The 26,738-nt window shown below is 46.7% G+C and overlaps 1 protein-coding gene across 1 annotated transcript in view; it reads right to left on the reverse strand.

The window, feature by feature from the left end:
- Prr5l (proline rich 5 like) overlaps positions 1–26,047 on the reverse strand; it is a 75,278-nt gene extending 49,231 nt beyond the window's left edge. Inside the window, exons 1-3 of the mRNA XM_042691444.1 lie at positions 25,968–26,047; positions 4,202–4,489; positions 2,635–2,715 (exon numbers count right to left, since the gene is read on the reverse strand). Of these exons, the coding sequence (XP_042547378.1) occupies positions 2,635–2,715; positions 4,202–4,365 (245 nt within the window). The 5' untranslated portion in view covers positions 4,366–4,489; positions 25,968–26,047. The remainder of the gene's footprint in view (positions 1–2,634; positions 2,716–4,201; positions 4,490–25,967) is intronic.
- Positions 26,048–26,738: the final 691 nt, after the last annotated feature.

Below are 26,738 nucleotides of genomic sequence, written 5' to 3' on the forward strand. Positions count from 1 at the left end.
AAGGGACAACATAGAGTTCCTCTCCAGGGTTCAAAGACATAAGTAAAAGGTCAGGGGACTCAAAATGTCAAATATCATGTTTTTACTCATAAGTAAATGCAAGACCTAAATGATATACATGTTCATGGATATGTACATATATAGACATACCTATATGTAAATGTATGTATATACACATATATATCTGCATATTCATGCAACATAATTCTAACTATAGAACTATGTAGGGGGCTGAGGGGAAGGGAAGAGGCAAAAAGGAAGATGGAGAGTGAATAGTTTGGAAATACAGTGAAACTCTGTATAAAGACCACATAGATCATCTCAATGAATGCTGCTGATTTGAAGGGTGAGGGGTTTCAGGGTGAGGAAAGAGAAAGTGATAGAGAAAGTTATTCTGAGAAGAATACAATACATGCACATCTGGAATGCCATCATAAAAACACGGTGGTGTAATCACTTCACACTCAAAGAAAAAAATAAGCCAAGCATTGGTGGCTCACGCCTGTAATCCTAGCTACTCAGGAGGCTGAGATCTGAAGATAACGGTTCAAAGCCAGCAGGGCAAGCCTGTGAGACTTACATCCAATTAAGCATCAAAAAAGCTGGCGGTGGAGCTCTGGTTCAAGTGGTAGAGCACTAGATTTGAGCAAAAAAGCTCAGGGATAGTGCCCAGGCTCGGAGGTTAAGCCTAGGACACATCACTTCCCAGCCTTGATGTCTTCATGACACCATGGCCCGTCTGTGTCTGCAGACGTGTTGTAGTTGGCCTGCACCAATGTTTAGGGGAAAATCTGGATTATTTATCAACATTTAAAAGTCAGGAAATTTCACATTTCTAAAAAAATAAAATCACAATTTCCGGTTCTTCTTGGGAAATAAGATGAACTGCCACTGGAGCCATGTCCTGGCAGCATAATTCTCCTTTCCACAAAGGTCAGGAGCTTCTTTCCAGGCACCAGGACTGCGCTTCACCCCGAGATGCCCCTTTGGCTCACTTGGCAGCCCTGGGGCCCACGGAGCTGGTGACATCACGCCTGGCCTGTGTGTTTCCGAGCTGCCCACAAAGAGCTTTCAAGTACAATGTGAGGATTCCTCTGGCCAAGTGAGAACAATTCGCGCATTCCTGAGTCCCTGTTTTATTTATTTATACTCCTGTTGGGAAGGCTGGGACCTCTGTTCTTGGAGTAACTTGGGGGTAAGTGACCCAGCTTTACCCCTATCACACACATTCCTGGAATCTCATCTTCCTCCCCTCTAATGAGGCATTTGGTGGGTAAGCTTTTGTCTTTTCCCACATTTATGTAGTTGTGACATGAAATTCAAGACAGGTAGAAATTCAGCACAATTCTGTTTACTCATGAATGCTAAAGGCTTAAATGAAAGCAGAGATCCTTATACAACCTTATATAACACAGGTCTTAACTCAGGGTCAACAGGACCTGAATAATGGCAGAATAATAATTATTGTTCTGCTCACTCCAGGCCTCAGTCTTCAGCCTTGAAGTTCTTTCTCACTTGGCAAACCCAAACTGGACATGTATGCAGAGCCACGAGAGCATTGGTTCATCCTCTTATTCCTAGCACAGCCTGATAGTCAGAGCCCTGCCTGACTCTCTGCTCTCATTTCTCTGAGGCACAAACCCAACCACTACTCAACTTCCAGTGCTTTGTGCACACGAACCTTTTTTTTACAGTCCCTTGTTCACTGTAACCACAGGACTTTTCCACCTCCAGTTTCTACCACATGGAGCCCTCTTTATCCATGTACTACATCTCCATGGGCCCTTGGATCACAGCACACACATCACCTCTGTTGTGCCTACCTCTTGGACAAGATCAAGAAACATTAAAGTACTTCTATCGCACTGGCTAGGTCACAGAACTTTTATATTTTGTATGAATGATTAGTGGACTAATTGTTATCTCTTTGACCAAATATAAATTCCAGGAGAGTAGAGTCCACCTCTGTCTTTTTTCCCCCATCTCTCCAGTACCTGGCCATCAGAGAGATAAGCACTGTCTGTCGGCAAGTCCCTTATTAAAAAGGACAGCAATAAATCCCAAGCAGTCTAGTTCTGATCACTAAGTCCTATGCCCTAATACGATATTTAACCATCAAGTAGAGCACAATAAATGTTTGCAGAAATAAGTGACAGCAATCCTCTACTCTTCCATGCCCCTCAAAACATATTATATAAATAATACACAGATAAACTAAGTCTGAGCCAGAAATCTAGCTAACTATCTCAAAATGGAATCAGCACCAAGCGCTGGTGACTAGGCCTGTCATCCTGGCTTGGCAGGAGACTGAGAACTAAGGATCATGGTTCAAAGCCAGCCCAGGCTGGAAAGTCCATGAGACTCTTATCTTTAATTAACCACCAAAAAGCCAGAAGTAGGTGTTATGGCTTAAGTGGTAGAGCACTAGCCTTGAGCAAAAAATGCTCAGGGACAGTGCCCAGGTCCTGAGTTCAATCCTTAGGACTGGCGGAAAAAAGCAAATGAACAAATAAAAACCTCAATAGATATCAGAGCAACATAATGGACAACAGAAGAAACAAGCAGGAAAATAAAATAGAGCCTCAAAATGTAAGTCTCCACAGGAGACACGTGCTGACCTGCCTGGTCACATACCTGATGTTTTCATTCAACGTGAAGAGCTCATTGCTTTGCAAGCCTCCCCCTTTGAAAACGTTGATCACAGCTGTCTGGACACTGCAAGGGAAACAAGCCTTGGCTAGACCATCAGCCTTCCCTAAGCTGTTTCCACGAACAGCTTGGGGTGAAGGTAGATGGAAGGGCCAGAAAATTCATGGCATAAACACAACACAGAACTCCCCTGCCAACCACCTGGACTTCTGCCCTCATCTAGCCTCGTCTGGTTGGCAGCCCTGATCAAAGGCAGGCGGCTGATCAGCTTTCAGGAAACTTTGTGGCCAGTACCACTGTCCTGAGAGAGTGTAAGGAAATTCGCCCAGCAAGCAGGGCTTGCCCCTATCTGGGTTTTTCAGCTGGGAGGCCATAGTCTGTCTTTCCAGAGCTGCTTGTGTCCTGGGGTACTAGACACAATCATTCCTTGCCTTTCTAATAAGATGTCCTGTGGGAGAGGATCCTTGCCTTATCCATTCCTACCTGGGGAGGTAAATGGGTAGAGTCCTTCGAGGGACCACAGTTTGGGCCTCACTCATCATTCTTAGGGACTCCAACACAAATATCAACAAGAGAGCAGGTTATAATCTTGTGCATGCCCAGGGTGCTCTTTTTTGTTGTTAGTCATGGGGCTTGAACTCCAGGCTTGAGTGCTGTCCCTGACCTCTTTTCCTCAAGTCTAGTGTTCTACCACTTAAATCCACAGCACCACTTCCGGTTTTCTGATTTTGGAGATAACACTCATAGACTTTCTTGTCCAGGCTGGCTTTGAACTCTTGAGTAGCTAGAATTACAAGCATGAGCCACCAACACCCGGCCATGCTGTTCTTTTATAAAGAACAAGGATCTGCTTAAAACATCTAGGTCCTCTCTCCCCTGATGGGGAGAGAAAAGAGTGGTCCTTTATGCTTATTTATCAACAAACTCCATGAGAACATACAGAATTCTGTAATGCTTTAAAAGCGTGATGCATTTAATTAATCCAAAGAGGACCTGCATAGATTTGAAACGAGTTACCTACAGTGAGACAGCACTGACTCAGTCAACCCTAGGTATGGTGTGCAAGATCAGATACTCTCAAGAGTTCCCAAAGCCATGTGGCTCACAGGGGTCATGCATCTGTAGTTCAGATTACTTGACTGAATTCCTCACAACCCCACGTCTAGTCTTCCCAGAGGGGAAGCAGATTGATTGAGGTCTGTTACACGACCTCACTTTTGGATGCTCAGTGTCTAAGGAGGGGCTACAAGGCAAAAACTCTAACTGGCCATTCCAACCCAGGTATCCCAGGCTGGTTCGCTGACTATGATGATCCAGTGGGGTAATGTCTCCCTCTGAATACAGAAAGTGAATGGACACGCAGATGTTAAGGGGGGGAGGGGGAGAAAAGGGGAAACGTTACTTTCATTTGTCCCAATCATCACAGACTTCCAGAGTAGAGAGCCAAGAAGCAGTAGGCATAGCCACTCAACCAGTCTCCAGATGTCCCCTGGCCCTGCCTGGCTGTGACAAGCCCTCCTGCCCACCCCCTCCCCCCCATCCATTCCTTTACCTGTTCCAGGCTGAGTTGGAGCTCAACTGCAGGGCCTGTCGAGTGGCCTGAAATCGGGGCAGGTCACTGAGCACTGGGGAGCTCATGAATCTCGGCCTGGGCCTGCGGAAGGAGCCCATCTTGTGGAACTCGATGGGCAGCGTAGGAGTCAGGCCACGGGTCATAAGTCCAGGTGGTGGTTTAGCTTCACTTCTAGGACCAGACGTTCCAGGGGCTCCCAGAAAGGCCTCCTCCCAGGGCCCCTTCCTGGTCCTGAGGCTTTCTTAAAACCACACACTCAACCAACACCTGAAAAAGAGAAGGAAGCTGTTATTGAGAACTCCTGGACTAAAGAGGTCACATGATAAAGAAAGTTGCTGGAACTCTCTAACCAAACTCTCTTAAAAACAGCTTCATCTTGGGCTCCCTTTTGCAAGTTCTCACGAGCCCCACCCCCGTCTCTCTCTGTGTCTGTGCTTGTACCAATGCTTGAACTCAGGGCCTGGGAGCTGTCCCTTACCTTTTTCACTCAAGGTTGTCACTCTACCACTTGAGCCACACCTTGACTTCTGGCTTTTTGCTGGTTAAGTGGAAATAAGAGTCTCAAAGATGTGTCTGCCTGGTCTGGCTTTGAACCACTCTTCTCAGATCTCAATCTCTTGAGTAGCTAGGCTTGCAGGCATGGGCCACTGAAGCCTGGCTTCTTTTTGGTTTTAACTGTGAGGATCCCGGATTGAGAAAGTAGTGACCAATTGGCCAAGTAGAAGCCAGTCTTACAAAAAACGTTGACCTCTAAGCTATGCTTGATACACACACATCACTTTGAGCACTGCTAGGTTCTATACACCCTTGTGTCCTGGTGTTGTGACTTAGGCAATTTTTTTTTGGTAGTGCTTGGACTCAAATCCAGAGCCTCAAGCATGGTAGGCAAGCACACTACCACTGAGCTACATCCCCAGCCCTAAAACACAGCTTTCTAAGAACTGCCTCAAGGAGACCACAGGAGGTCCTAGTCCTGGTACCAAAGACTTTCCACAGTGCGTTCTGTCCTCATGTGTGGATTAGTCAATCTGTCCCAAAGCATCAGCACCTCTTCTCCTTTGTTTTTTAGTTTTGTGTTATCCTTAAGTAGTTGTACCTAGGTGCCATTTAACAGTTTATGTATACAAAGCATCTTGATCGGTGTTATCCTTTTCAACATTCTCATGCCCCCCCAACCCAACCTTGTCTTCACTTTTCTTAATTTTGTAGTATGTACATTGAATAGCAACTCTTCTTTAAGGAATCCCCCACCCCACCCCGCCCCATCCCTAACAGGGATGAACCAAGGTCTCATGTCCCTGCCATTGGCTCATTCCATTTGGAGTAGTTCATTCACTCCTCCAGGAGTGAATGAGTGCTTCCTATGAATTAACTGCTCATAAGATAGATAGATAGATAGATAGATAGATAGACAGACAGACAGATAGATCCAATGGTTCTAAGGCCTAGGCCCTGCCCTCCACAGAACCTCTAGTCCATGGGAAATGATTCCAATTTCTTTTGCACCACACACTCCAGGCAAGAGACACAGGCAGGAAGTGATGGGGCCCTTGGGACCATCTGCCTGTCTGCAGGTCCTGCCCCGGGCACCGCTTCCTGTCCAGCTCATTGGCTTTCCCCAGGCCTCAGATCCCATCTAGTGCAGCCCTCGCCCAGATTTCCCTTCCTCAGGCCCTTTGTTTATCTAAATCCAAGTACCCTTGTAGAGTTGACTCAAGAGTACAGTTCCTTCTGGCAGACCACAGGGTATTTTATGACTTCTTAGTTAAAGACAGTGGCTTTGAGTGGGAGAACAACAGAGAAGGGGTAACAATGCTCGACAAGAAATGTACTCATTACCTTACTCATGGAACTGTACAGCATCTTTACAATTAAACCAAATTAAAAAGACAGTGGCTTTGGAGGGAACATAGGTTCATGTCTTAACTTGGCCATTCCTCAATTGTGTGACTTTGGACACACAATTTTAGTTGTGTGTCGAAAGTCCTCAAGTATTTCCAGTACTAATTTCACAGGACTGCAGAGGAGCAAAAATGAGGTCAGAGGACATGGCCAGCAAGGATGGCAGATCCCAAGACTAGTTACCTCCCTTCAGAAGCACCTCTTTCTCTCCTCTGGGCTGAGGTGCTGGTGGCTGTCTGCACCAACAGGCAGAGTGATGACAGACTGGCGATACTGAGGGCCAAAAGAGAAACGGTTTGTCCCAGAACTGGGGATTGAATTTAGGGCCTCATGTGTGCTAAGTAGATACTCTACCACTAGACCCACCCCCAGTCCTTCTGCTTTTATTTTGTTTTGCCCTGACTGACCTCAGTCCGAGATACTCCTCTTTCTGCCCTCTGGAGTAACAGCACTACAGGTATGTGTTCCCAGTCCAATTATTTCTTTAAGGGGAGCGAACTGATCTACCATGTCTTCATACACACCCTCTGCCCCGTCACCCCATGCTCAGAATGAGTGAATAATTACTACATATGCTCAGCAAGCGCTGAGTAAGTTGTAAATAAGCCTGTTAAGCTTCAGAGAAGTCTCAATAACTTCCCAAGTGCTATCAAATTCAGGAAGATCTAGGCCCCAGAGATAAAATGCAGCCATGGGTCCTCTCAGATTGCTATCATTATCTGGGCAGAGGGATTTCCTTGCCAGGAAAGGTCGCTGTTAAGACAGGATGCATTTCACCACCCTTCCTTAAAAGGCCCTGTGAAGTTCATGTAATTACAGGATATTAACTCCCTTTACAAGGATCTTAAACTTGAGATGATGAGCAACTCCCACTCTGTGGTGCTGGCCCAGGGAAACAAAGTTCCTTGTCCCAGGCATTGACCTTCTGCCTTCTCGAGAAAGTGGGGAAGGGGGGGATAGATCTCATGTACCTCCCCTTCTCAGCTAGGGCTCCCCCCAAGCCCTCCAGTTCCAAGCCAGCTGGGTATGGCCCAGCCTAAAGGGTGTATGCTGACCACAGTGCCACAGCTCCAGCTTGGTGCCACAAGCACAAGCAAAGAGCTGCCTTGGACTCCCCCTTCCCTCCAAATTCTGCTCCGGTCTTGAGTCTCGTCCTGATAGGCTGTGGGGAGTACAGGTTCTCCTCTACTTCCACTTGGGAAGAGAGCAAAGAGATTTCTCCCAGGACCACAGAGAAGGCTACAAGAGGCCATGGTGAAAGTGGCCTAGGAGGAAAGGCAGGCATAGCCAGCTGTTACCTGCTACAAGCCAGAAAATGACTAGACACACAGGGCCTCGGGTGGAGGGAAGGCCTTACCCAAGGCCTCTGAGGTAAGGAGAAATCCAGGACCCGTTGGAACTCAGGCTCCCCAACAACTGAACCAGCAGGCTGGGTACTCCTCATGGATGCTGTTCTGTAAACTCCACGAATATAGGCATGTATTTATGTACCCCTGAGCCCCGCAGCTCACTGCTTCAGAAGAAAGAGAAGATGATAGTCAATAAGGCTCCAGCTTCCAGCCTGACTCAGTGCCAGGAGAATGTACTCTACCTTCACAAAATGCCACTCAAAGACAGAGGAGGTAAGGAATCTAGCCGAGGTCACACAGCTAATTAACAGTATAATGATCTGGACCAATGTTGGCTAATTCCCCATATTATTCCCACCTTGCCATGCCACCAACCTTAATCAGAAAACCAGAACCTTTGGGCTGGGAATGTGGCTTAGTGGTAGAGTACTTACCTATCATGCATGAAGCCCTGGGCTCGATTCCTCAGTGCCACATAAATAGAAAAAGCCACAAGTGGCCCTGTGGCTCAAGTGGTAGAGTGCTAGCCTTGAGAAAAAAAGAAACTCAGGGACAGTGCCCAGGCCCTGAGTTCAAGTCCCAGGACTGGCAAAAAGAAAAAAAAAAAAAGAAAACCAGAACCCAAACTACTAAGTCAGGTAGGAACACTACCCACAAAACTGCATATCATCCCTAAGGCAAATAAGTGACTATAAGTAACTCTATCGGATGGGGACAGGAGGAGTGGGGTGGGGAGAGGGAGAGGGAGGAAAACCAGGGGAAGCTCAGATTACTTCAGATAGATGACCACTCCTCACTAGCTATGTGACCTCGGGCAGGGGTCTTCAGCTCTCTGAGGCTAACTGCCACAGAGGAGTTTGGAAAAGTGAAGACTGGCAAAGCACTTCTAGAATGGTAGCTGACAAAGAACAAGCTCAATTTAGGTGCTGCACAAATGAACAAGACAACACTGTTACTGTTTTTGTACCACAGCAGATATTCCTTAGCTGCACAATTTCCCTGCTTTAGGTGACCTCAGCAGAGGGGGCTGGGGGGGGAGAATGTCAATTGGGAGCAGGCCAGCACACTGGGGCTCTGCCGGTTCAGGCCTTGGGTAAGTCAGTTTTAGTGATCGACCCTGCCCACCTCTGCTCACAGCCATGGCTTCTGAGTCTCACCCCAACCCTACACAGCAGGAAGAACAAGGGAACTACTACGAATGGAGAAACTGAGGTTGGAGCAGTAAGTGGGGGCAGGGAGCTCAGTAAAGGCCAGAGAATAATTAGGCCAGCTGAGGCTCTTCCGTCTTTTTTTTTGTATGTAGCAAAATATTTTCATTGAGAATCATACTGAAGAGTGTATACATAAGTCTAGGCACCTGTGTTTCATGCCTGTAATCTTAGTGACACAGGGGAAGGCTGAGACCTGAAAGATCATAGTTTGAAAAAAAGATCATAGTTCATTGAAAAACCAATGAACTAGCAAAAGCAAAGTCAAGCTGGAGGCATGGCTCAAGTGGTAGAGTACCAACCATGAACAAGTAAGCTGAGTCAGAGCACAAGGCCCTGAGTTCAAGTCCTGCCACTGACACCCTTGAGCGTACCCCCCATCCCCGCCCCCACCATACACACACACTAGCGTAGCTCAACTATTCATTTCTTTCTTTTTATTTTTTTTTAACAGTTCTGGGGCTTGAACTCAGGGCGGCACTGTCCCTGAGCTTCTTTTGCTCAAGGATAGCACTCAACACTTGAGCTACAGCACCCCTTCTGGCTTTTTCAGTTTATGTGGTACTGAGGAATCAAACCCAGGGCTTCGTGCATGTAGGCAAGCACTCTACCACTAAGCCACCTTCCCAGCCAGCTCATCTAAAGTGTGGGGATCATAGCATACATGCTTGCTTATAAATAACATATTCACTGTGAGAAAAACTGTCTTTTCTATGAAAGTGTGTCGTTTAAAAGTTCCTGCTTTGGCCAGGCACTGGTACCTCACATCTGCAATCCTAGCTACTTGAGAATGAGATCTGAGGATCTGCAGTTCAAAGGCAGCCCAGGAAGGAAAAAGAGACTCTTATCTCCAATTAACTACTAGAAAAACAGAAGTGGTACAGTAGCTCAAAGGAATAGAACACTAGCCTGGAGCAAAAAAAAAACAAAAACAGCTCCCAGGCAAAGAAAAGTTCCTTCATTGGTTTGGTAGCTTAGCTCTAGTTTAGGAAAGAAGGAAATGCTTTGGGATAAGGAAGGAATTTTGAAATGTAAGATTGTCTTAAACTGGCTTCTTTTCAAGAAGGAATTAAGATACACCTCAGATTTTTCTAGAGATAGCAGAGAGTTTTGAGTACATTTTGAGATTACTTAGGTAATGTTAATTTTATTTCAAAGTCACCTTATAGGAAAATATCTTACCCTATTCAAACTAGCCAATCATGAGCAGATAGTGAACTTGAGCTCAACCAATCTGAGCAGAGCAGCGGGGGCTGTTACATTAGGGATAAATAGAGGAGCAGCCTGCCTGCTCTGTGTGCCTGCTTGCCAGATTTCTGTTTCCTTCTGCAGAAGTACCATTTGCCTTGCTGAGACAATTCTTTATTTTTGTGCCTATCATCATGACTCCAACAGTTCTTGGAGAGCATATTTATAATGTTCAACTAAGTCTTTAATGGAGTAGAAGTCTTCCTTCTTACCTTACTAACAGTGCAGAGAAGCCTGATGGTATAGAAGTCTCACGCTGAAATGACAGCAAAGTCTCAAATCTCTGCAGTTCTGTGCTATTGTCATTAGCCATACATGGACACTGAACTCTTGAAATGTAGCTACTGCAGCTGAATTTTAATTTTATTTCCAGCTAAATAGCCATCTACATAATATTTTAACAATAATGAGTAATTTTTATCTAGGCATGATGGCTCAAGCCCATAATCCTAGCTACGTATGAGGTAGAGATCAGAGGAATTACAGTTCTAGGCCAGTCCAGGCATAAAAGTTCATGAGACTCCATCTCACTTAGTGGCTGAAAAGCAAGGTGGTGCCTGCCTGCCTTTTATTGTGCTCAGCACAAAGGCTGGGCACAATGAAGTGTGCCTGCATCCCCAGTGGCGTGGTAAAGCACATGTAAGCGGATGTCAGCCCAGTTCAACCAGTCCAGCAGAAACAGAGCAAGACCCTACTTTGAAAATAGTCAAGGAGCTGGGCACTGGTGGCTCACACCTGTAATCCTAGCTATTTAAGAGGCCAAGATCTGAGGATCATAGTTCAAAGCCAGCCAGGGCAGGAAAGTCCATGAGACTCTTATCTCCAATTAACCACCAGAAAACCAGAAGTGGCACTGTGGCTCAAGTGGTAGAGCGTTCACCTTGAACACCTTGAACTGAAGGCCCAGAGTTCAAGCCCCAGGACTGACAAAGAAAGAGAGAGAGAGAGAGAGAGAGAGAGAGAGAGAGAGAGAGAGAGAGAGAGAGAGAGGAAGGAAGGAACGAACGAACGAAGGAAAGAAGGAAGGAAGGAAGGAAGGATAGCCAAGGCATGAAGGGACTGGAGGCCTGACTCAAGTGACAGGTGCCTGCCTAGTGAGTGCAAGGCACTGAGTTCAAACTCCAGTACTCCTTACTCCAAAACCAGAAAGAGAAAAAGGAAATGGATGGGTAATTTTTTTCTTTCCTCTTGGTACCACATCATGGCCACCTTCCCTTATCCCTGCATATCGGACAGGCATTTCTGGGAGTCTCAGAGACCACAGGATGGACTTTGTAGATTGCATTCTCACAAGAGGAGTTGCAGGGGTCCTTAGCTGTATTCACTCCCTGACACCCACTCCAATGGCAGCCCCAACTTAGTGCTGCAGGACAATGCCGGGTGGGGTGTCAGTGGCAGCAGAGGCTAAGTAGACATAGGAGACATCAAGACTTTAGAGTCAGAGGAGCCCTGGCATCAAGACTCCTCCACCATTCACTCAGAGCAGCAATAAAAAATGCCCTAAGAGGTGCCTGTACTTCTGAATCCAGAAGTTATGAAGGTAAGGCTAAATGGAAAAGGATGTGTTAAAGGTCTCCAAAGCAGCCATCTGTCCTGGATTATACAGGTAGGTCCTAAGTACAACAGTATGCATCCTTGTGAGGGTGCAGAAGGGAATGTGGAATCAGAAGCAGTGATGCACCACAAGCCAAGGAATGCCAGCAACCCTCAGAACCAAAAGGGGAAAGAAACAACTATTCTCCTGGAACTTTCAGAAGTACATTCCTGAAACATGTTGATTCAGGACTTTGGAAAATAAATAAGTAGGAGCCCAGTGCAGGTGGCTCATGGATGTCATTCCAACTACTCAGGAACCTTGAGGGTTTGAAGATCATGGTTCAAAGCCAGTCCAGGCAGGTAAGTCTACAAGACTCTTAGGACCAAACTACCAAAAAGTTAAAAGTAGGGAGGATGAGAAGGGATGGGAAGGGGAAACAAAGGAGGAGGCTACAATGCTTGATAAGAAATGTACTCATTATCTTGCCCATGTAATTGAAACTCCCCTGTACAGTATCTTCACAATAAAAAAAAAAGTTAAAAGTAGAGCTGTGGCTCAAGTGGTAGAGGGTTAGCCTTGAGTAAAAACAAACAATAACAACAACAAAATTAAGTGCCTAGTCCCTGAGTTAAATCCCTAGTACCAGCATACACACACACACACACACACACACACACACACAAACAAAATTGTTAGAGCAGCCCCAAGACATGAATATATTCACCCCATGAACTTCAGTTTCCACATCTGAAAACTGGAAATAAGGAGAGTTTCCTTGGAGAGTTGCAATGAAAACCAGAAAGACTGGCTGGGGGACTTGCCTTGGTCCACTGTGTAGGTGCAAGGCCAGATACAGCAAAGCATGGGAAAGACACAACACAGCCATTTCCTGGAGGACCCAGGGCAGGCAATCTGAAGAGGCATGAGTGGGAAATATTTCAAAAAAGCATAGAATAGGTGCCTGACAACTGCTACCCATGTATTTGTTTTTATTGCCACTCCTCTCAGTAAGTCAGAACTGGTATCATAAATCTCACAGCCTGGGTGGCTTACATATGAACCAGGTGCCTGTGGGGTTGATATACAAATAGCCACCTTTATGCTGGATCTTTCCTCTACCTCCACTCACCCTGTGTCTTCTTGTGCCCCATGGCTTCTTCCTTATTGGGTCATATAGGATTACAGATGCCTTAACAGTTTCATTTTAACCCAGTTTCCTCTTTAAAGACACTGGCCCCAAGTACAATCACATTCTGGGGTTAAGGTTTGAAAATATGGATTTGGGAGGAGACACAATTCAGCCCATATTTGTGACCACCATCATCAGCACCATCACAAGTTCTAAGGCTAGTGTTTCTGAATTAAAGAAACTAGAGTCTAGTCTAATTTTTAAAGAAACTAGAGTTTAGATCTACTAGAATGCCAGTGGCTCATGCCTGTCATTCTAGCTATTCAAGAGGCTAAGATCTAAGATCTAAGAGGCAGAAAAGTCCATGAGACTCATCTCCAATAAACTACTCAGAAAAAGCTGTAAGTGGCAAGGTGGCTCAAGTGTTAGAGTGCTAGCCTTGAACACAAGCGGCTCAGGGACAGCACCTAGGCCCTAAGTTCAAGCCCCTGGTCCAACAAAGAAAGAAGCAAGGAAGGAAGGAAGGAAGGAAGGAAGGAAGGAAGGAAGGAAGGAGGACAGGAGGGAGGGAAAAAGGGAGGGAAGAAGGGAGGGAGGGAGGACAATGCTGCTTTCATTGTCCCCTGGGGATGGTTTTAATTAGTAAGTTTGGGGTACAAAAGGATATGCTTCCAGGAGGCAGATAGCTGAGGTCCAAGATCCATGAAGTGCAGAGATGGTTACGGGTCATTGGGGAAACTGGTTGGCTTGGTCTCAATATGTACTGCACACAATGTCCTGGAAACACTATGCACCTAGGAGCTAACGAGGGCTTCTTGGAGGAAGAGACTATGTGGCTTCACTGTCTCCTTACAGTTGCCAGACAGGGCCTGGGCCAGAGGTAGAAGACACTGTGCTAAGTGAAAAAATGCAAATAAGCTACAGTAAGGCCTCAACCTCTTACTCAAAAAAAAAAAAAAAGAAAGAAAGAAAGTACAGAGTCACAGCACAACAAAACTTCAAATAAAGAAGTGAGTATCTTATAATGACTCTGAGTCTTCCAAGAAAAAGCCTTTCTGAGAGTAAATGACAATGTCAAAGACAACTGAGCCCTATGCTCTGATAGGACCTTCCAGAACTTAGGGAGAAGCCAGTGTTCTGGGAGACAAGAGATGATCATTTCACAGATGCCCTTGGAGCTCAGTGACCAGAGTCTAGCGACATACACCCTGAACCAACATCAAAGGCCCTCCCAGGTCACCAGGACTCAAACACTGACCGTCCTCCATCCTCTAATGACAGCACCTTACAGGGAGCTACCTGCTTGGTGGGCACTGGTCATGCTTACCTCAGTGTCTGAAAAATGACCTGAGGGCTGGGTGCCAGTGGCTCATACCTATAATCCCAGCCACTTAGGAGGCTGAGATCTGAGGAAGGAGATTGTAGTTCAAAGCCAGCCGAAACAGGAAAGTCCATGAGACTCTTATCTCCAAATGGCTAGAAATGGAGCAGTGGCTCAAGTGGTAGACCATTAGCCTTGAGCAAAGAAGATAAGCCTTGAGTTCAAGCTCCAGGACACACACACACACACACACACACACACACACACACACACACACACGCACACACACACGCACACGCATGCGCGCGCACACACACACCCCAACTCACCTGCCCTTAATTCACTGAGTCAAAGTACATTGTACTACATGTAGCAATCAAAACTGTGCAAAAGCACAGTGTCAGACCCTCATAACCACCAGCAGCCAGGGGCTGCTACTGACTCTGTTACATAGAGAGGGACATGGAGGTATCAAGCTATTAAGTTTAAGGTCACTAATTTATGAGACAATGAACTAAGTCAGGAACTCAAGACCATAAGACCCACATATGCATGACATTCTGTCACTTCAATGCCTTCAAAGGCTCCCTGTGGCTCTTAGAATAAACCCCCAAGCTCCATCCTCACACCCCAACCTCCTGCTCCTCTGCACACCAGTTCAGTGCTCTTCTCTGCCCCAAGACCTTTACACATGCTGTGCACTCTACATGAAAATTTTCCCACCCAGCTCTCTACCTCAACCACCACACTCTTTTATAATCCACCTTTTATTTGCTTATGGAAGATCTCCCCCCATAATCTTTGAAGTCTTATTAAGGTCTACACCACCCCAGAGTTGTTATAGCTTTCTTGAGGCCCATAATGTAAGGCACTAAGTCCATCTGTTCTCAGATAAGTCTCCAGGCTTACTGCATCATCAAGGTGCTCCATAGATCTTCACTGGATGAGAGAAGCAGTCAGATATACAGGAGGACTATGTCTAGGAGACCCGTGATCCACAGCAAGTGTCAGCTCAGAACGTCAATACCTAAAGTCACACAGGTTTCCAGCATATATAAACGTGATGATACTGAAATCTAACCGAACTCCTGTTCAAAGCCAGCCCCTTCTGTTGATTACTGGGAAATCTAGGTAAGTTACTCATATACTCTGAAATTTTACTTTCTCTATCAAATAAGTGCTATGCTTATCTCAGGGTTAAGATTATAAATAAGATCCTTAAGAGCCTAGCATGATAGATAGACTAAAAATGTTATAACTAGTGTCATTCTGTTTTAATTTTTGATCCAAGATTAGGCAAAGTCAGTACCTGATGCTTTTGCTCATTGGCTAGCACTCTACCAACTGAGCAATGCCTTCAATCAGTATATATATATATATACTGTGTTCTTTACAAAATCCTCTGGCCTGCAAAAGGTACCCAGAGCATGAGAGAAGTGCTGACTCACATAGCTGGAGAGAGAACAGATAGCAATTCCCACTGATGGAAATTTGACAAGCGCTACCGAAGTGACACAAGTTATACCCTCTGATGAGCCATTCCTCTACTTCTAAAACGTGTACATGGGGTAAGGAATAAGAATTCACTGTTGTCCTCTTATGCAAGCAACAGGCTAGGGGTAAGCTAAATGCTCCCCCACAGAGACCTGCAAGTGCATTGCAGACCTAAAAGAAGAATAATGTGCCACATACTGACAGGTACTTTGCAGCAAGGCTTGAAATGAAGGAAAAAAAAAAGCTGAGAGCATAGAATCATGTGTATGTTTCATTGCATGTTACTAAAGTACCCTGAAGGATGAGCCAGAAGATGGTAGGTAATCCTGGTCAACTTTAGGGCAGACAGCTGTGTAACAGCAGCTTTTCTCCCCACAAGCCCCTCTGTACTACCCTGAGTCTTGACATGTGAGGCTGGACTACTTCTTAAAATAAAGAAAGACAGCAACAGTGGCCACCTCCTCTCTCTTTCCAAAAAAATCAAAGAGTTCGTGAAATACTGGCTCAGTGCTCAGGATGAAGTCACAGTTGAACTTGACTACTGATCCCAAGTTTGACCTACCAATTACAGTTCGTTCCCTCATTTAACACAAAATTATTTTTCAGCACTTATTGCACAGCAGTGATGTCATATGTAGGGACACACAGCCAGAAAATAAACTCTGGTGGACAAGAAGGTGAAAGGTGGGACGGGGGACAAGCATGGGGCTTGAACTCAGAGCCCGGGCACTGTCCCTGAGCTCTTTCATTCAAGGGTAGTGTTCTACCATGTTGAGCCACAACACCACTTCTGGTTTTCCAGTGGTTAACTGGAGAGAAAAGTCTCACAGACTTCAATGCCCGGGCTGACTTTGAACAGGCGATCCTGAGATCTCAGCCTCCTAAGTAGCTAGGATTACAAGCATGAGCGACAGGCATACGGCTAATAAATACTTTTAAATGATAGGATAAAAAGTGGTGTTCCAAGCCCCCAGGAAACAGAAGTGTTTCTGAGGAAACAGGAAAAAAGAAATCTCTTTTCTTCCTAACTGACCATAATTCCACCCAAGCCTTACTGCCCACAGGGATGAGGATCTGGAGCATATGGATCAGCATACACAGCACAACAGACATAGCACTGTGTACCATAAACACATGGGCTCTAGAGCAGAGAACATTAATCTCAATTAAGGATCAACCTTCTTAAGAGACCGAACACTTAAAAACTCCTCGGAGATGGACACTAATTCCTACAGACAAGAATATGCTGAGAGTCAAGTTCAGACCACAGAAGAGGTGGGGCAGGAAGCTTGAGACTACTGTCTTAGCCCTCCCTGGAAACCCAGTGCACATCGAAGACTGAGGAGTCCAAATTTGGGTATCAGTAACTACTGGAGCAGGCTGGATGCAAACTGAAGGGTCACTAACCATCCACAGGAGACAGGACACAGCAATTTAGCTCCACCTAGAAGTCATTCTACCATCCCACCATCATTTGGACCCACAAACCACTGTGTAATCACTAGGGGAAAGAAACCTCTTGTTTGGTACCAACGAAGCGAGACGGTGGGAAACACCGCACGTCACGTCTTAGATACTCGTCTAGAAGCCTCACTTTAAGGATCAAGTTCCCAGGAGTGAGTGCACATGATTTAGGTGTGGCCCATAAATGCCATCCAGAGTGATAAGCTAAAAAGTCTAGACACAAGTATTAGGGTAGCCGAGACTCGCATAATGGAGCAATTACATCCGGGATGGATAAGACAGCGATCTGACTATAGCTCTGCCAGCAGGTAGTGTATGCCACGTGGAGACTCGCCACCGAGGATATGACCAAGGCAGGACAGAGAGCAATAGTATGAGACTTTATTACACTGCTCAGCAGGGTGCACAATTTAACACATCAAAACTGGTTTATTTCTGGAGTTTCCCATGTAATTTTTTTTTTAACTGGGGTGGAGTGTGGTTAACTGACATGAAGCAAAGTAAAAGAATCAGGCTGGGGTCGGGGAGCTATTGAATAGATTTCTAGAATTTCCCCTGATGATTCTGCTAATATTAGGCCTGAGGTTTGGTGCTGACATGTGTACTGAATTTTCTTCGTGATGATTTGGATGTACAAACACGATGGATAACAGTGACCTGCATCAAGATTCCCAGTGCAGGCTGAATGTCCTTTGGACCCCAGGAGACATTCAGCATATATGGGGACACTTAACGGTTGTCATCACTCTAAAGGTTAAAGATGACTGTGGCTATGAGGATCCAGGGAGTAGTCATACAATGCAAAGGACAGATCCACAACAAAGACTTCTCCAGCCTAAAATGTCAGGAAGGCCACTGTCAAGAAGCCCAGCTCCAGACCTTAGTGTCTGGGTACTCAAGCCATGGAAATGTGTTAGAAATCCAGGCCCCACACAGCCCAAATGCAGATGGTGTGGTTTAACACATTTGCACGTGTACTTTAAGAATTATGGCTCTGGACCATAACATGGCTCTGGCCTTCATAGTTGGCTCCCCTACAATAAACCTACCTCCTCTCCTCCCCTCCTTTCTCTTCCCCTCTTTTCCTCCCCTTCCCTATCTGCCTCTTCCCTATCTGTCCCTTCCCCTCACACACACACACCCCCATAAGGGTACTAGGTACAGGGCCTAACACTTTTCCTTAGTATTTTTCAATCAAGGCTGACACTCTACACTTGAGCCACCATCTCCTGACTTTTTGCCGGTTTAATTGGAGGTAAGAGTCTTAAGGATTTGTCTTCCCATGCAGGCTTTGAACCATGATCCTCACACGTCAACCTCCTGAGTAGCTAGGATTATAAACCAGTGCCCAGCAAGTTTCATTTTTGTAGAAAGGAAAACTGAGTCCCAGAGCAACTGAGCAACTCCCCCACAGCCACAGAGCTTTTGCTTGTGGCTGAGCTAGTTCCTGATCCTCCAGTTCCAGATCTCAATTCCCCACCTGTGTCACAGATGCCACCTGGGCCAAACCTCTCTCTCTGGAAGGCAAGGACTGATGTTTGGGAGGTGAGGGGCAGTGGGCAGGAAGGTCAGGAGGGTTCTTCTGAGACCTGAAAGGGAGCTATTGTCCTATGGAAGAATTTTTGAAACATTATCTCAAACACCACAGAAGATTAAGATGTTTACCCACTAATTTTGCCTGCAGATACTTTACAAGGAAAGCAGCCACTCATCCCCCCCAGGATAGGGAGGGGAGGCTAGCTGCGGCCTGATATAACTGCTGAGTTCTTCAAATGACAGCCACAATCCACGTAGTCTCCTCCAGTCTCCTCCCACCCCACACACGTGCCACAATCCATGCAGTCTCTCCCCAGAGGAGACGTGCCATAATCCATGCGGTCTCCCCCAGTCTCCTTCCCACCCCAGACATGTGGAGGATGCTGGAGGATGCTGAAGGATGCTGAATCCATTTCAAAGGAGTATTCAGAATTAAACACCAGGCAAGTGTGAAGGGGTTTAGCCCTGAGGGCTTAGGCAGCTGAAGTGGCTAGCAGGTTGTGGCAGGGCATGAGGCCACTTCGTGTTGGGAAATACAGACACACAGCTGAGCCAGGGGGACAGAAACATCCTATTAGCTGACATAGAGTACAGTTTCTTAATCCTTGGATTTGCAAGAAACCCTAATGCTGTCAGTAGTACCGCACGTCATCAAAATAGGGAAGAAATCCACAAGTGTCAAAAGAAACCAGGGGGTTGGTGAAGAACCAGAGAGCTAGTTGAGCACTGGTGGCACATACCTCTAATCCTAGCTACCTAGGAGGCTGAGATCTGAGGATCATGATTCAGAGCCAAGCCGGGGAAAGTCCATGAAACCCATACCTCCAATTAGCCACTGAAAAGCCAGAAGCGGAGCTATAGCTCAAGAGGTAGAGCGCTAGCCATGAGCAATAAAGCTCAGGGACAGCATCCAGGCCTTGACTTCAAGCTCCAGTACTGGAACAAACAGAAACAATGTTGGAGAAAGTTCTATAACAAGGGAAGGGAGAGAAGAATGGAGAAGCTGGACATGTTGCTGTTTGGCAAGTATGGTGCCAGAGTAAGCTTCAGTACTGCTGTGTGAGGGTACCCTACAGACACCTCAAACTTGAGGAGATAAAGGTAAAGAAAGCCCAGAGATATAAGAATAGATATACAATCTAGTACATTACACAAATAATAGGATCAGTGAGTGCAAAGTAGGAATAGATCTCTGCCACGTCTTCCCATAGGCTATGTTCAAAGGAGAAGAAGACTCACATCTGTAATACTAGCTACTCAGGAGACTGATCCTGAGGATCATGGTTCAAAGCCAACCTGCACAAGAAAGTCCACGAGCCACCAAAAAGCCAGAAGTGAAGATGTGGCTCAAGTGGTAAAGCTCTAGCCTTGATCGAAAAAACTAAGGGGCAGTACCCAGGCCCTGAGTTCAAGCTCTAGTATCAGCTCCAAAAAAAAAAAGGAAGGAAGGAGGGGAGGGAGAGAGATTCAGTGAGTTCTATCACTGGTTCTGTAAAGTTCCATCACTCTCAGTTAACCCAGCTCCCTAAGGCTGGCTGAACTTGGCCACAAGTTCCTGCTTCTTAATGAAATCTGTATAATGATATTATATATTATCTGCAATAAAAACATAATATTTTAAAAGTGGGGCAGAGAATGTCCTCTACACATTTGAAAATATACATAAAACCCTCTAGAATTCCCGAATAAGTTAGAGATGGAAATACTGCAGTTAAAAAAAAGTCAGCTTAAATTTAATAGACCGTTTAAATGCTTAGTGGATGGTAATTAGAGAGCAAGCAGTATTTCTTTAAATGCTGCTAGACAGAACTTAATCCAATTTAGGTAATCACTAACCTTTGCTTTCTCTCTCCTCTGTCTCTGTCTCTGTCTCTCTCTCTTTCCCCTACATGAAATCCAAGGATTGATCTACAAAGGCCATAAACTGGCAAAGCATAAGAAAAGAATATTTAAAGAGAAAGATTGGGTGAACTGTTACCTCAAAGGGCAAAGTCTAATTAAACTGGAAACAGGTCTCACAGGCTCTTTAATTTACATGGACCCATTCCCAAGGCAGTGGGGGACTTACTTCCCCACTTCCAGCTCTGGGAACCCTCTCTAGTACATCAGTCACCACGTCTTACGTCTTGCTCTGACATGTGCCAGCCTCCCCTCCCCTTTCCGGGCCAAACGCTGGTTAATCCTTCCCCCATTCCAGACCCACAGAGCTAGACTTCTGCTTGGCTTACAGGTTGTCACTGCTGTCAGAACGATCCAGCCTGTCCCGTCAGAATCTTCATTTCCACTATCTTCTACCCCTCATTACAGACTTCCCACACTGTTCCAGCAATGACTGATCCAGAAATGTCCATGTAGTTACTACAGCTCTCCTGAGAACTCAGGAGCTTGGGTTTTTCATGAAAGGCTTTTAAGGGGGAGTTATCAAAATGTACTGCAGCAGAGTATAGTCAGCCTAGGGTATGTAGAAATTTGGTATTGATCTTCCTCCAGCACTGTTCTTTCTGTTAAGGATCGGTTTTGCTATTTGGGGTTTTTATTGTTCCATATAAATTTTTGGATTGCCTCTTCTATTTCCTTGAAGAATGAGGTTGGAATATTGGTAGGTATCACATGGAATTTGAAGATAGCCTTGGAAGTATTGCCATTTTCACGATGTTGATTTTTCCAATCCAGGAGCTTGGGAGTTTTTGCCATTTTCTAAGTTCTGTTTTGATTTCCTTTTTCAGGTTTTTAAAGTTTTCATCATAGAAGTCCTTCACTTCTTTGATTAAGTTAATTCCTAGGTATTTTATTTTTTGTGGGGCTATTACAAATGGAGTTGCTGTCCTGATTTCAGCCACACTCTTCTCATTGTTGGCATACAGAAAAGCCATTGATTTTTGAGGGTTAATCTTATACCCTGCTACTTTGCCAAAGTTTTGAATCAGCTCAAGTAATTATGGAACCAACCCAGATGCCCCTCAGTAGATGAATGGATCAAGAAAATGTGGTATATATACACAATGGAATTCTATGCCTCCATCGGAAAGAATGACATCGCCCCATTTGTTAGGAAATGGAAAGACTTGGAAAGAATTATATTAAGTGAAGTAAGCCAGGCCCAAAGAAACATAGGTACCATAGTTTCTCTTATTTGCAATAACTAGTGTATGTCTGAGACAAGCAGAAATGGTCTGATAAGTTGATTTTAGGAGAAATGAACCCAAAGATAAGGACTCAAATGGTTTTTCTTTCTTGCTATTATTTCTAACATATTTATAAGATGATTTCTTTGTTGCTTTGTATGTCTCTCCCCAATGGTATAACCCCTATTTTTACTGTATTTGATGTTGGTATAATTTGGGGAAGGGAAGGGAAAAAAACAAATTGTTTAAATAAGGATACAGGTGGACCCATATGCAACAATGAGATGTATAAGACGTTATGTGAAAAACGAACTTTACAACTTTGGCAGGGGGGAGAGGGGGGACTGGCGTGCTGGGCAGGGGGCAGGAGAGATGGGAAGGGATGGGAAGGGGAAACAAAGGAGGAGGCTATAATGTTTGATAAGAAATGTAACCATTACCTTGCTCATGTGATTGTAACCCCTCTGTACAGTATTTTCACAATTAAAAACAAAGAAGTACTGAAGCCAGGAGCCAGCGGCTCACCTCTATACTCCTAGCTACTCATGAGGTTGAGATCTGAAGATGATGAGTCAGAGTCAGCCCAGGTAGAAAAATCTGTGAGACTTCCATCTCCAATTAACCACCAAAAAGCCAGAAGTAGAGCTGTGGCTGAAGTGACAGACCACCAGCCTTGAGTGAAAAGAGCCAAGACAGAGTGTAAGGCCTTAAGTTCAAGACCCGCTCTCTGCCAAAACAAACAAAAAATAAATATAGTTTTTTAAATTACTGAAGAGACTTAATAGCTGCAAGACACTAGGAAGATAACCTCTTGGAGCCTCTTGTCTTATCTTAAAACAGAAAATAGTATCTCTCTGCCCTGGTTGCAGAAAGGTAACCATAACTATAATTGCCCAAACATTAATTGATTTATTTCTTTTAACTCTCATCCCTGGATACTAATGAAAATATGAGCCAACTCAGATTGGTCTCTGATGCCCGTGACTACTTTGCCATCCAGCCCCTTTCTTGCTGTAATGTGGTTTCCCTTATAAAAGGGAACAGTCTGCTTCTTGGGGCACCAGTTTTTCTGTATCAAATTTCAAACTCCTTGCCAGGTACCAGTGGCTCACACCTATAATCCTAGCTACTCAGGAGGCTGAGATCTGAGGATCACAGTTCAAAGCCAGACTGGGCAGGAAAGTCTATGAGACTCTTATCTCCAATAAACCACTAGAAAACTGGAAGTGGTGCTGTGGCTTAAGTGGTAGAGTGCTCGCCTTGAGCTGAAGAACACACGGACAGAGCCCAAGCCCAAAGTTCAAGCCCCACAACTGACAAAAATAAAAATAAATAAAAATTTCAAACTCCTTAACCTGAACAACAACAAAAATCTTCAAAATAATTTGCCTCCAAATTTCTATAACTCAGATGCTAATTCACACTGAACACATTAACAAATGAACACTGTGTTGCCTATAATAAGTATTTTCATTCTGCATATAGCTCTCTAATAATAGATTCTGAAGGACTCTTTCAGAGGGACCCACATGAATTCTGAATTTGGTCTAGATCTATTAAGATAAAAAAGAAAGAAGGAGGAAAAAGAAAAGGTAGCCAGGCACCAGTAGTTCACGCTTGTAATCCTAGCTACTCAAGAGGCTGAGATCTGAGGATTGCAGTTCAAAGGCAACCTGGGCAGGAAAGTCCATGAGACTCTTATCTCCAATAAACCACCAGGAAACGGGAAAGTGGTGCTGTGGCTCAAGTGGTAGAGTGTTCTCACCTTGATCTGAAGAGCTGAGGGACACCCCCAGGCCCAGAGTTCAAGCCCACAACTGACCAAAAAGGAAAAAAAAGAAAAGAAAAAGAAAGGGGGGGGCACAATTCCAGAAAAATTTCTGCCTACTTCACTTGGTAAAAGAACAATGCAAAAGGAAAGCTCACAGGGGAATGGACACACACAGACACACACACACACACACACACACACACAGAGCCATGGCTCAGAGGCACAGAGAATCTGAAAGAAAGATGGAGGTGCAAAGCCCCTTTTGAGTTCACTTTTCTACAGAGAAATGGCTTAAATGGTGAACATACCTTAAGTCAATGAACAAACAGAAGATTATACATTCCAGCCAAGACTATCAACATGAAGTGTTCAGATAGCTGATCTATCACAATTCTCTCAAAAGAAGGATAGGGGCTTTCTCAAACCTTCTGCCACTCGATGCCACGAAACCACCAGTGTAGGGAAGATCTCATCAACAACTGGGGAATGGATGGGGAAAGACATCTTGGCCTGTAAGCCTAGCGTTTCACTTGATATCCATTCTGAGCTCTACCATGTGGCTTTACAGACTGCTTACATTCTCAAGGTAGAAGGGAACACCCACACCACTGTTTTCAGTGCCCATCAAGCTCTTAGTTCAAAGTGTAACATCTTATGTAAGATAAACAACATTTTTGTAACGTTCAATAGGAATCACATCCACGGAAATAAATATACACACCCATGGTCTTCTGCTCCTGAAAGAAATGAGATCCTACTCTTAAGAAACAGGTTAGACTAAGACTAAACTAGCTACTGCCTTGCTTCCTTTACAGATTAATGGTACTAGCATCAATAAGACGCTAAAATAACAATGGCTGGGGATGGGAAACCAAAGGCCTTTTTGTGAACTGACCAAATGTCACAACCCTATCTTCAGAGCCCACTGTTCGCCAGGCCCTTGATGGAGTCTAAGGCTCCGGGCTGCAAGCCGAGAAGCTGACCTGCCAAGTTCCACGGGATGGACTAACATCCTTGCTGCAGCTGGACGGACAACTTCAACCAGAGCTGAACTCAAAATGTGGCTTGGCTTCTGCAAGCTCCATTTCCCCTCCTGAACGACTTGCTGCTTCTTGTTCTCAGTATCCACGCCTTCCACGTTCAGAGCGATTTACCAGAGATCAGCACTGTGACATTTTGCAGTATGTAGGGCAATAAAATGTCAAAACGGCAAGCCTTTCTCGGTGGTCAGGATCCCCGGATCCCCAAAGGGAGGTCAAGAGGGGAGCTCCCGGAGGTTCACTTGAAGGGGTTGCTGGGGGAGGAAGCGGCTGGAACCCTGGCCGTCCCCGGATTGCTCATGACTATGTATTTGAATACGCACGTACTGCGTTGGCAACAGGTCAGAACTCGGCCTCGGGGAGGGATGGCCGGGGCTACGGCTCCAGTGCTTTTGCCGTGGGGTTCCCCCCCCCACCACCCTCGAGCAACTAACGTGCGTCTGAGCCCCGGCCTGCGGGAACCCAGCTTGCATCTTGTGCGGCGCGGCGCGCCGTTCTGTAATTGAAACCTTACGCACCACAGGATTGGAGCGGGCGGCTATAAATATTCGCCGCCTTACTGCTGACAAACAAAACAAAACACGGGCTCTCCGGCCACGGGTGGGGAGGAGGGGGAGGAGCATGGGATCACGGGCCGGGGAAACGGAGTAGGACGAGGTGTAGGGGGGGGGAGGTGGCGGGGAGCGGGGTGACAATCAAGGAGGCACCCCCGGGGCAGTACACAGAGCGATGGGACGGACTGCAGTCCACTCCCTCGAAAAGGTTGGGAAAGTGTGTGTGGGGTGGGGGGCGGGAAGGGGGGGAGGGTCCGGGCCTCGGGACCGGAGCTCCAGAGCGCCCCCCTGCGCGCACAAGCAGGAGGTGCGCGCACGGTTAAGTAGGCGCGCGATGGAAAAGCCCTCTGGCCAAAGGCCGGGGCGCGCGCGAAAAGATGAAGCGGAAAGGCGACACCGAGCCGCGGCCGCAGGCTGTCCCGGGCCTTCCCGCCGCCCCTCCAACGCCGGGGGCTCCGGCCGGGCAGCGCCCGGGCCCGCCCAGTCGGCCAAGGCTGCGTGCGTCCGGGGCGCGCGCGCAGGACCCATCGGTGGCCTTCCCCGCCCTCCTCTCCCACGCCTCCTCTCCCACGCCTCCTCTAGGTGTGGGGGCGGGGGGGTGGACGCGGGAAAGTGGGGAGGGGGCGCGACGGTGGGGGGGGGGGGAAGACTGCACGCCCCGGAGCGAGCGCAGCCCTGCAGAGATTTGCCTCCTGGGGCCGAGAGAGAGAACGAGACTAACAGGCAGGCAAACTTTCTTTTTCGATCCTCTGGCCGGTGGGGTTGGGGGGGTCCCACCATTGGCGGCCACCCCCAAATCTCACACACACACACACCCCTGACCCCCCACCAAGGCTGATTCTGAATGTGGCCTGCTCCCCAAGTTGATGATCATTGAGTCTGCTTCCCCCTAAACCCGCCTGCAACATCTGATCGGGGAAGTGGGGGGGGGGAGGATTCTGAACCATGTAGGGGTCCCCAGCCCGGCTGTTCGCTCCACCCTGGGTCCCGCCGGATCGTTGCCTGGGAAATTTCCTTCTCGATCCTGGGCCACGGCTGAACCTGCTGGGACTTAGCCCCCAACTCACCCCTTTGGGGTCCCGGGCATGGGTCACCGAAGCCCGTTCGCACCCGTCGCTCTCCTGGGTGTCAGACTGCGCGCGCAGGAAAAAAAAAAAAAAAAAAAGTTCCTGGTGTTCCGAAGAGAAGTTTGCTCGCTGCAAGAGACACGCGACCTGGGGTAGTTTTCCTTCCTCGCTTCTTCTCTCCCGATCCCCGTTTCAAGTCTACCCTCCAGCCAGGCGTCCAGCCTGGGTTGCGCTCCCGTTGTCCCCGCGCGCGGAGCGCCCGAAGTCCGGCTGGTGACACTTCTTACCTCCCCCCTCCTCTTCTCTCGGTTTACGGCCGCCTCCTCCTCCTCTTCCTCCACCACCACCTCCTCCTCCTCCTCCTTTACGCCGCGATCCTCCTCCTCCTCCTCCTCCTCTTCTTCCACCTCCTCCTTCTCTTCCCCCTCCCTCCTCCTCCCACTTTTCCTGTCTGGTGCACATCGCTTTAGTCTCTCTCCAACTGCCCGGGCCCACCGCATCCCACTGCTCCTCCCCTCCTGCTAGTCTCACCCTTCTGGAGAAAAGGGGGAGAAGGGAAAGGGGCGGGGGGGGGGGGTGCATCGCGTGCATCCAGTTCCACAATTTCAGGAAATCCAAGCTCTTCGACTTGAAAGCCGAGGAGGAAGGCGCAGGTCAAGGGAGCCTTGTGTTCCTCTCACTCAAAGAGGAGATCTGCCTCCCACCCGTACCCCAGGATGGGAAATTCTGCCAAGAGTTGGTTTGGGGGTCCTGTGTAAAGGAGCCGACTGG

The sequence above is a fragment of the Dipodomys spectabilis genome, unplaced genomic scaffold, assembly GCF_019054845.1.
Source record: "Dipodomys spectabilis isolate Male_0828 unplaced genomic scaffold, ASM1905484v1 ptg000145l, whole genome shotgun sequence".
NCBI lineage: Eukaryota > Metazoa > Chordata > Mammalia > Rodentia > Heteromyidae > Dipodomys > Dipodomys spectabilis.